This window comes from Falco rusticolus, chromosome 4, assembly GCF_015220075.1.
Source record: "Falco rusticolus isolate bFalRus1 chromosome 4, bFalRus1.pri, whole genome shotgun sequence".
In the NCBI taxonomy this organism is placed as follows: Eukaryota; Metazoa; Chordata; class Aves; order Falconiformes; family Falconidae; genus Falco; species Falco rusticolus.
The window spans coordinates 50,402,786-50,414,303 of NC_051190.1; the positions used below are offsets into that span (position 1 = coordinate 50,402,786).

General features: G+C 48.9%; 1 protein-coding gene across 1 annotated transcript; it reads right to left on the bottom strand.

Moving 5' to 3' along the window:
• Nucleotides 1–7,279: 7,279 nt before the first annotated feature.
• CHPF2 (chondroitin polymerizing factor 2) lies at nucleotides 7,280–11,159 on the bottom strand. The gene is made up of 4 exons (XM_037386240.1): nucleotides 10,894–11,159; nucleotides 9,702–10,266; nucleotides 9,065–9,247; nucleotides 7,280–8,777 (listed from the first exon to the last, which is right to left on the bottom strand). Exons 1-4 carry the CDS (start codon nucleotides 11,157–11,159, stop codon nucleotides 7,515–7,517), a joined length of 2,277 nt encoding a protein of 758 aa, XP_037242137.1. The 3' UTR covers nucleotides 7,280–7,514.
• Nucleotides 11,160–11,518: the final 359 nt, after the last annotated feature.

The window sequence follows — 11,518 nt, forward strand, 5'->3', positions numbered from 1 at the left end:
CCTCCACGCACCGCCCTCCGGCCCCGGCCCCTCTGCCCAGCGCGGTCGTCAGACGGGCCGGGTCCCGCCGCAGAGCCCGCGGCACAGAGCCACGGCACGGCCTCGGGGGCGGCAGGAGGGGCAGGGGCCGGGGCCTGGAGAGCCGCAGCCCCCGCGCGGCGGGTGGGCACGTCCAGCAGCGCTAACCGCCCGCGTTGGCGGCCCCTGGCCGCTTGGAGCCACGCCCCGGGGGGGTCTGGCCCCTGGAGGTGGGGGGTCTGGTCCCTGGAGACGGGGGGGTGGGCCCTGGAGGGGGGGTGCTGACCCGTGGGCCCTCGGGCTGCGCCGGCTGGAACGGGAAGCGACAGGGAAGGTGCTGCGTGGCTGCCCCGCGCAGGGCGTGCGGGACCCCGCCGTTCGAGGGCGAGCTGGAGAAGCGCCGAGGGCAGTGCTAGCCAAGAGCGGGACGCTGCGGCCGGGGAGGCGTGGGAGGGGGCTGCACAGGCTGGGCGCTGACAGTGTTCCAGTGCTCCAAGGCGCCATCAAGGATTATCGGATGAGTAGAAGCCAAGCAATTCTGCCAATTCCAAGTGTCCAAAAAGCATGCAAGTCTAAAAGCTGAAATAAAATGTTGCAAAGATTCTGAAGTGGATTTGTGTCTCGCCAGGTATTCTGAAATGGGGCCTGTCTATGCACCTGCCTTCAGCTTTTCCAGCCTGCATTTTTGATGTGTGTCACACTTTCAAGCATTTTGCTACAGCTATTTGCACTAGAAAAACAACTGCCGCCTTTGAGCATCCTGGAAGAAATGGTTCAGCGTGCATGTTGGGAAGATAACGTAAGTGCTAGGTACATCCAGGAAAGGCAATCTGAAAGAGGAATGCAAGGGAGTGTGACTTGGCCAAGGTAGGTGACTCATGAGGGGCAAGCCCTGGCATAGTGTCGCAAGAAAGCACCTTGGGTTGTGGCTCAGGTTGGGGCTCCAGGCCAGTGGCTGCACTGGCAGACTGCACATGTTCCGCAGTACCATAAAGCATGCTTCACGAGGGATGTGTGTGACAAGGTAATGCTCAAGGCCAAGTAGCATAAGGCAGGTTCATCAGAAAAGATGTCTCCATGCTGAAGGTAAGAATGGAGGAGCCAGCTGAGCAAGATTACACCTTGCTTTTGCTCAGGAAATGTGCACCGATCAATGAGAGTGTATCATCCTCTGTGTCTGGTCATCTGATCTGACCAACAGCCTCCAGACCTCCATGGAACAGCCTAGACCATCTGCAAGCAATTGTCTTGCATGTTCCAGAGTGCCAGCAACTGGCTGTGAACCACTTCTGAGTGAGAAAATTCAGCATCCTGTCAGCTGTGGCTGGCACAAAGGCAGCCATCCCAGGGGCTGCACAGGCATGACCTGAGTGTGACCGAGTAAGCACAGCTGGCAGCACACAGACACCCAGCCAGGGTGTGCATGTTCGCTGTTTTACAAAGTCAAAGATGACACTCATAGTAAATTGTCTTCCTGGCCACACTATGACCCCATTGTAGTCCATGAATACTGTATCATGATCTTCACACAATTTTCTTTTCTGCTGAACTAAAGTCTGTCCTTGGGGACAAAAATGTAGTCCCTTTTTGCAGATAATGACATAAAAATGGTGGTAGAGTCAAATTGTGTACACTTGGCCTATTCACCCTGTTGCTGACAGTGGCCAACACTGAACGCCTAGAAAAGATTGTAAAAGTAGGGTGGACGTACAGTGACACCTCCATGAATGCTCTCCTAGTTCACAGTGATTTGTGATTCAGAGACCTACTGTGACAGAGGTTTTGCCTTTGTGTTTAATAGCCTTTGATGGATTTCTCTTTTGCAACCTTCATCCACTATATATTCACAGTCAAGAAATTTAAGGCTATGAAGGACCATTAATTCTGCCCACTTACATATGACAATTTCTCATGGGCCTCCAATGATCACTGTTACACAAACCAAACAAATTGTAACATACTGGAAAAGCTACTGCTCTGTTATTTCACTAACTAATCACTTTCATCACTAAAAGCATATGTCTATTTTCAGCTGGAATTATCTGTCACATTTTAAAGCTGCTGTTTTGGTGTTGCTGTTGTTGTGCCTTACCCCTAGACAATTGAAAACCTCTTTAGCATCCAGCAGTTTTGCTCAGTAAAAGTACTTATACACTCTAATAAGATCACCTCACAACCTTCTAAGTAATTAGAGTTCATAGAATCCCAGATTGGTGTGGGTTGGAAGGGACCTTAAAGACCCCCAGTCCCACCCCTGCCACGCGCAGGGCCCCCTTCCCCCAGCCCCGGTGGCTCCCAGCCCCGTCCAGCCTGGCCTTGGGCACTGCCAGGGCTGGGGCACCCACAGCTGCTCTGGGCAGCCCGTGCCAGCGCCTCGCCGCCCTCAGCATAAAAAATGTCAGTCTTATATCTAGTGTTGATCTGCCCTCTTTTAGTTTAAAACCATTAAAAGCAGTTTAAAGCCATTACCCCTTGTCTTATTGCTACAGGAGTTCTGCATGTCTCATTGCAAAATGTTTCTTCCAATCTTCGATAAATTTTGTGAACTTCTTGTACATTCTTCTTGTTTTCTCTCTGTTCCCTTCAAGCCTTACAAAAAAAAAAAAAAAGGGCTCTGCGACCAGAGGCCTTATTGCTGTCTCTCACATCAACAGCATCTGCTTCCCCCAGATTGCCTACCTGTATCAATCAGTCATATCATGTTTTATATCTATATATCTATATCATATTACATGTTACAGGGCTGGGATAGGTCTGTATTTCAGTGTCTAAAATAGTGGGTCCTGGTCAGTCACTTTCTTTCCAGACATACCTTTTTCTTTTTTTTTTCTTTTTTTTCCCCCTCTTTTGACACACTCCTCTGGAGGAGTGACAGGCTTCCATTTTCCCCAATGAAACTACAATGAAGCACTTATAAGAGAAAATCATTTTGGATAGCCTTATTCCGCTACACACTCTTCTCCACTGTTATTCTACCTTTATGACTGTTTTTTGCAGTGCTCATTTTCTCCATCATCTGTAGATTTTATCAGTAGAGATCTTACATTTGCTTCCAAATCATCAATTACATGTCAAACAGCACTGGCTGGAGAACTGTTCCCCTAGGACCTGAGCAGAGCTGCCCAAATCCAACAAGTGGCTCTTAGGTGATATGCCAACCAGTTCTTAAGTCACATGACTTGTTTGCTCCTGTATAACTTTCTGTTTAATAGTTAAAGCATTGCATTAAATCAAATGGATATTAATGTAATGGCTGTCTAATAATCTTTAACTTAATAGGTAACTTCAGAGGCTTAAGTCAAGTCATTTGCCAAGTCTTACTGGCTGTACAACAACCCTGACTAGTGCTAGTCAAGTTAGTTACTTGACAGTAATGCCATCCACAGCAAATTTCTTGTCAGTTAGCATTTCTGGTTTCAATTGCTTCTAGTCTAATGTTAGGTAAAGAGTAAATAACATTTTTCTTGTTTGGTGTAATACTGGATCAATTTGTTCAACATTTAATTTGATTTTTTTCTGCATTTTTAGTTTACTATCCCCAGGCTATTCCAGCTAGAGCATAACTGTGACAGCCAACCTGCCTGCCTGTGAGACGCAAGTTGTTGCTTTCATATAGCCTAATCTCACCTTGGAATACAGAGTTTTGATCAATAAACCAGAATCTTCAGTTTATGGACTCAGCAGTCTGCTGGCAGTAATTCCTGCCTTTCCTTTCCCACACAGCTGGATTAAAAAAATAAAAAAAATTAAAAATCAGCTTCCAGCTTCCCTCAGTTTCCTCCCAAGATTAAAGAGTCTCAGGTTCTGTGTAGTATTGCATCATTGTCTTGTATGCACCGACGTGGGCAGTGACTTACCAAACAATGATCTGTTCCATTTTTTTTTTGGTTTATGTCTTTTGTTTTGTTTAAAAGACAGCCCATCAGATCTCAATCTTTTGGTTCCTGTGATTCTCTTTCTTCCCTAATGAGGACTCACTAGTAATTCTAGCTTGCCCTATGTAATTTTAAAACCTTCTCTGTAGCAGCTTGTTTTGCACCACAGATATCCCCAACTGCTACATCCCCTACAGCATCCAGTTTCACTACCTCAGAGAGAGATTTCCTGACAGTTAACTTGCTCTATCTTCTTCAATGTTTATTCATTCAGCTTGGTCACATGACACCTGGTTTACACCCGTGCATCATACCAAGCTGCTTGCTTTGCTTACACAGTTTTTCTACAGCATCCAATACCTATTGCTAGTCCTCCCAAATGTGTGATCCAGAACAATGATTGAGGGAATTCTCCTGGGATATTACACCATATTGAGCCTTGCACTTGCAAGCTCTGCATCCTCTCTGGCACCATGAGGTTTTATTTCATGCATCAGAATCTCTTCTGTGTTCAAGAAGACAAACACACCATCACCAGGGCAAGCAGAAGCAGGGGTTCAATGCTGACTGGAAGGCAGTCACCGTACATCGAGGTGTTGATGACCCACTGAACAGTTAACCTGAGAGCCACATGCCTGTGCTGCGGCTGTCCGCATGGCGCCATGTTCAAGCCTGTGTCCGCAGCACAGATCCCTGGCCCCCAGGACCACCACAGTCAGCTCGTGGTAAAAGAGCCCGCAGGCAGTCCTCAGTCCTGAGCAGCGATTACACCACCTGGGCGGCCTTACCTTTGTCTGAAAGTGAGGTGAGAAATCCTCATGCAAACATCCTTTCTGTCTGGCAGCAGAAATGATGAATAGAATTGTCTTCTTGTAATCCTGTAATAGCTCTGAGAGCCAAAATGGGAGACCCTGCTCTACAGGTGGGGTCTGCATGGCGTGCAGCATGTGGGTCAGAGGCCCATCCACTGCTACGCCACTTGGGGTTGCCCACATCCAAAGGATGGAAGATTATCTATCCTATCCTCTCTTTATAGTGTTAGCTGTAATGCATCACATTTTAAATGATACCTTCACCCAGTCTGAGTGCTTTTCCTACAGGGACCATAATGGGTCAGCCCCTCACGCAAAACAACCACTTCCCATGCAAAATAAGAAAAAGTTTCCCACTTAGCTTCTCACCCTTTGGAAGTTTGCCTAGCAATAAATACACATCCCAGTAAGACATTCAGCAGAGATCCAGCTTCTTCCCGAGTAAATGTAATCAAGACATCCCTTCGTTTTTAAATAAACAAACCTGAGATTTCTATCCAATTTGAAGCAATGTGCCAGACTGAATACTTCTTCTGAAGCTTTTCTAATCTTTCAGCACCTCTTCTGATGCTGACACCAGACCTCTACCTCATACTCCTCATGAGCATAGCAAGTAACAATCTCCTTAAACAGTGCCTACACAGCCATGAACAGGGTTAGTCACCCTCACTCTCAGTGGCTCCTCACGCTGAAATTCGCAAGTCCACATCAGGGCTTTGGCCTTTGATTTCTAGGACACTGGGTGGAAGGGAGCTAGAAAGCTTTGCAGTAAAAAGATTGGTGGGGTCTTGATGGACAACAAATTAAACATAAGCCAGCAGCATTCCCTTGGAGCAAAGGTGGCCAGCATTATCCTGGGCTGCATTAGGAGCGTTGCCAGCAGATTGAGGGCAGCAACCCACCTCTGCTCAGCACTGGCAAGGCACACTTGGAGCGCTGTGCCCAGTTCTGGGCTCCCTGCTACAAGGTTGACATTGACATACTGGAGCGAGTCCAGCAAAGGGCTGTGAAGATGGTCGAGTAATTACAGTGTCTGTCATAGCAGGTGAGGCTGTGAGAGCTGGGATTGTTTAGCCTAGAGAAACATGGGCTCAGCATGGCTCCCACCCACTCATACATAAGTCATGGATGGGAAAGTATAAGGAAAACGGAAACAGATGTTTCTCAGGCATGTCCAGTGACGTGACAAGAGGCAACAGGCACCAAATGATATGCAAGAAATCCCATCTGAACATGAGACATAACTTTTTAGCTGTACAAGTTACTACACACTGGAACAGATAGCTGGGATAGATTGTGGATTGTCCATCCCTGGAGACATTTAAAATGCAACTGGACACAGTCCTGAGCAACTTGCTCTAGCTGACCCCTTGTGCAGTGGTGGGGTTGAACTAGATGAACCCCAGAGGTCCTTCCTCCTCTGTGATACAGAACAGGGAAATCTAAACCATGACCCATTTGCTTAATTTCTAGAGAAACAATTTGCAGTTACCTGTCTTGTGTACATCTTATATCTGAATCATTCTGTATAGCAGATTTGTCCTCATTTTCTCCCACCTGGTCAACCTTTGTTATCTGCAAGCTTTTACCAATATTTTTGCCATTCGAATAACCAAATATAATGAGCAACATTTGCCCCAAACCCTGTTCCTGTAGGAATACACTGAAAACTCATACCCAGTCATTAAAAAGACAGCTTTTAATCTATTTAGCAGATTACATTAATGAAAACCTAGACATCAGCTGGGAATAACAGCCCCTGAGAATAAGCAAACAGTTGCCTGCTTCCATTAAGATGCACATGGCAAGTAGCAGGATATACCCAATGGAAATCACCAGGTGCCAAAGCTGTCTGGAGCCGTCTAGAGTCAGGAGCACAAGCAAGAAGTGCGGCGTAACCAAGGAATTTTCTGTCCCTTGGAACAGCTGCACAGGCTTACTGCTTCAATAGGTGCAGGACTTACCAAGTTATCAAATTGGGGCTGAACAGCTAAATCTGCTAGCCTTGCCATCTGCCAGCCTTGTCATCTGCCCACCTATGACAGCAAGTGACAACCTGTTACTTTCAGGGATAATACTTTGCTCAATCTGCAGAACTGAAAGGTAGTTGACAGGGTCCTTCCGACAGTTCCTGGTTGCTCTCTAGGGCATACGGCAGCCCCGTATCACACCACCATGCTCAGCCCAACTGAAGCAAGTTTAGTGCATGCCAAAGGGAATTTTCTGCTCCTTCACCTTCCCAGATTACATTACAAAATGAATGTTCTGCAGTTGTGGAGGAACCAAACAAAGCAAAGTGAAAGTGCACTGAATAGCTTTGTCCAGCAGCAAACTAGACAAGCTGCGTTTATGCCTCCTTGAAAAATAAATGCATGAGGACACAAACACACAGGAGGGTGCAACAGCAGCACTGAAGGTAGCAAAGCTGAGGTGACTGTTCCAGTACATAGCTTGTATTCACTCACTCTGCACTGCTTGGCAGAATTGCATGGATTAAGTAAGGTCAACTACAGCTTGTTTTATATCCCTCATCCCAGATGCTATCAGGTTTACAAGGAACCACATGAGTCTGCCTGGAAATAAACTTTTATTTATTTAAAAAAAAACCCAAACAAACAACCCCCCCCCCCCCAACCCCCTCCCAGAAACAGCCTCTCTCTCCATAGCCCATGCCAGTGCCTCAGAGCAGGGCTGGGAAAGTCTTCCTCCTCCCTTGACCTCACATGCCCTTCACCCATGGCAAGGCTGGGAAGGGGATGAAAAGTGCCAAGTATTAAGGTGCTGAGAAGCTCTCGCTGTTTCTTGTCTCTCAAGTGCTGTTAGCCTGTTCCTGCTCAAAGAGGGCCATGGCTAAATGTGAGCGGGATGCGAGTCCTTCCAAGTTACTAACCACACAGCGGTGGTATAACTCCTCACTAAGTCGGGGATTGCAGCTCCTCAGTGCATATTTCTGCACTAACCCTGGCTCCACAGCCCTAAATAGGTGCAGACCAGAATAGTGGAGGAAGACATCAAATACCTCCATGCTCTCCAGCACCTCATCTCGATCTAGGATATCAGCTGCTAGCTTGGTGCGTGCTGTCATGTAGTCAGAGTTATAAAAGCAGGCCTCAGCAAAGGAATGTCTGTCAAAATGCCCATCCCTCAGGAAGTCAGTGCTGGAGGAAGCTGTCTGCTCACCACGGTACACCAGTGCAGGGTTGAATTCTTGGAAGTGCACTGGGAAAAAGACCTGCCAATTGCTGATAGTATTCATGCGGCAGCGGTTCAGGAACTCCATGTTGATTTCTGTCCAGACACTGGCCAAGAAGAATAGTGTGTCCACAGGGTGCTTCTTTGAGACTATATCCATGAGTTTCACTTGTGATGGCACCTCAGTTTTAACACTAATCCAGGGGATTTTAACTTCTGCATAGCGTTTCTCCAGCTCTCCTACCATAGCTTTGACTCCAGCAAAAACATCCACCTGGCTGACTCGCTGGGCATCATAGGGATGGTAGATGAAAAGCAAAGTCAGCAAGGCATTATCATGTGTGTCCAGTGTGTTCATAGCAAACATATCCAGGAAGTTTGCCACAAAATCCAGGTCCTGCACCGTCAAGGGAAGCACCAGTTGCACCCGTGTGGCCTCCGTCACATATGGCATGGGAATAATTTCCACCTTACTTAAGGGCCTCACCAAGCTCACTCGTTTGGCCAGAACATGACTGTGGCCCTTTTGGGTCACTGCCTCCAGCAGCAGGTCCAGTGTATACTCCATGCCCCGTGTGGGGTCAAAACGCCGATAGCCATTCAGCAACTGCCGCTTGTTGAAACGGAGCAGCGGTTGGTAGCGACTGTTAAGTTGCTCAAGTGCAGACTCAATGATTTCACTGACATCTGCTTTGTTGGCTCCAGAGAGCTCACACTTGGGGGAGCCATCAGGACAGGAGAAAAGGTGCTGCTCAGTGAAGTACTCCCAGCTGATTACCTCGAAACGTGACTTTGGAAGAAATGGGGCATTAATGCCCACAGGCCATGTCAAGCCTGCCTCACCTGCAGGGGTCAGTGATGTCAGGTTCCTGATCTGCATCTGTGCAAAGAGACAACGCATACAAATCCCTACCTCTTTCTCAAAGAGATCTGGTTCATCTCTCCCACCCAGGCCTGCCTCACCACCTAGAACTGTATCTTGGTAGTATCACAACAGTGGTTTTGGATAACATCGTGTCAGAAGAGCTATTTCTGAGACACATGACTATATCCTGTGTCTGGCTGACAGTCATCTACAAAAAGAAGCAGTAATCTTCCTTTGCTACGTTGAAAGAAAAGGAAACCTGTTTGGTTGAGGAGTTTTTGCAGATATCTCTCACCGCATACCTGGAGGTCCTGGATCTCCTGGTAGGCTCTGTCCAGCTGGATCCTGCTGAAGTGCTTGTGCAGCCGGTACATCAGGGTCACATCAGAAACAGGGTGCACAGCAAGAGCTGCTTGGAACTCCTCCTCCTCCTCCTTCTCCAGCTCAGTATTTTTGGCCAGTTCATAGGTGTGGTATTGCTGGCCCTGAAGTGGACAAGAGCCAGAAAGACTGGCATGGAAAAAGTTCACAGAGAAGCCTTCTCTCACTCCAGACATGCATTTGTCCCTCCTTCCACACTGACTGCAGTACCCAGAGACGAAAATAGAGTCGTTGTCCCCCACCTTACCCCCCCATACTACATGTCCGCTTGGTTCTTGGTACCAACATGCCCTTTACCTAGCCTCCAGGGTAAAAGCCTGTGGATCAGCATCTGCTAGCAAGGTGAAAATTAAATCCTGTATATGTTTTCTCCTTCAGCATCTCAGCTTTGATTACAGGCCTCTCCCCAATGCCACCACACCACGCAGCCCTTTCTTCCTCTGTAACTCACAGCAGAGGCTCACAGAAAAAGCCAGCCCCTTTGCTATGCTGCAGGGAACTAGTAAGAGCATGGGTTGTCAGGCCTAACTAACACAAAACCCTGAGAAGGGGGAGTACCTGGAGCTGGGAAACACAAGTGATGCCAAGAAAATCGATGATGCAGCGCCCCAGCCACTCATCTGGCCGCACACTAAGGATCTCATTGCGACAGCTGTCCAGGTGTGGGTGGAGCTTAAGGAGCAGGCTGCGGGAGATCAGGTAGCCAAAGCCACCATGACAATAGCGGGCCTGCTCATCTGCCCCGATAAACTCCTCTGCTCGTCCCAGGTACACGTCCTGGTTAATACTTAGGTGTGTCACCAGAGCCTTGACCTGTTCAGCCTGGGCATAGGTGTCATCCTGCATGATGTAGAACCAGTCATAGTCAGAAACAAAATGCTGATGGATATAGTTCATGGTCTCATACATGAGCCAAATGGGACGCTCATCCCCGTGGGCCACCAGCACCATGCCATGAGGCACCTTGGCACTGCGCAACCCCGTAAAGTACAGCAGGCGTGGGAAGTGATGGGCTACTGTCTTGTTCACTGCCACTGCCAACGTATTCAAGGTAGCCTTGGAGGTCAGCACAGCTACAAACAGTCTCTCATGGAATCCCAATTCTGTCTGGATGTAGCGAGTTCTGTAAAGGAAGGACATACCTGCATGACAAACAGCTGGACAACAAAAATCAAAGGATGATGGTAACTTGGGATAAATCTTTATCTGCTGGAGTCTACCAGTGGTGAAACAATTAAGCCTAGAAGTAGAGCTTTAAGAGAAGACTCACTAGGAAAAATCCCATTTTGTAAAGACACTCGCTTCCTTTAAGGAAACTACAATCTCACATCATTTATCTAAGCTAGGAAACTGTGCTAGTGTAATTAAAAACAAACAAACCAGAGCTAACCACTTGCAAGTTATATATAATACTATTAATTGCTCAATATTTTCCTATTGAATAGACAGGTTAAAAAAGTTTTGAAGTCTAATTTAACACGTTCTCTTAGGGAGAAGTACTAGATGTACTCTTAATGTTCTTGGGCATTTTTGTTTTTTAATTAACTTCTTAAGACACTTCTCTTGCACCTCTTTGAAGTAACAATCTCAGCCATTGCCTTGCTGCACCATGCTGCTACTACATGAGGTACATCAAATGGCGTATTCCACTCTGAGCCTGTTAACTTGCCAGAGGACTTGGAACCCCAAGTGCCATCCATATGGGATTATCCTCCCCGAAGAAAAGCCAAGCCAAAAGAACAGATGTTACCTGAGCACTTTTTTGTAAGGCTTGTTGGGGTCTCGGTAGTACGGAACAATCCTGGGCCTGAAATCCTCGTGGCCTGTGCCATCTGCGGCCTCTGGGCGAGCTGCGCCGCCGAGGGGCCCGGGGCGGCCCGCCGCCCCCAGGCACTGCTCCTCGGCCCCGCTCTGGCTCCAGGAGGCGCGCAGCAGGCTCAGGCTGCAGCCCAGCGAGAGGCCCAGGACGAGCGGCAGCACGGGCCGCAGTGCGGCCAGCAGCGCGGCCAGGCGCATGGCGGGGGCCAGCGGGGCGACGTCCAGCCGCCGGGCCGGTCTGGTCCGGCCCGGCCCGAGGCAAGGCAGAGGGTCGTGGCGGCCGCAGGCCCGCTACGACCGGGGCGGGCGCCGGGGGCCGCTCCGGCGCTCGGAGACACGGCGGTCGCGGAGCATCGCTAGCCTAGGGCGCCGAGGCGGCGCGGGCCGCGGCGGGCCCTGCCGAGGCAGCGGGCGGCTGGAGGCGCGGCGCCGCGCACCGCCCTCCGGGCCGGCCCCCGCGGCTCAGCAGCCCCCGGGCTCGTTCACCTGCAGGCAAGGCACGGCAGCCCTCCAGCGCGCAAGCCGGCGATGGGGCCGGTGCAGAGCTCCGTGCCGGG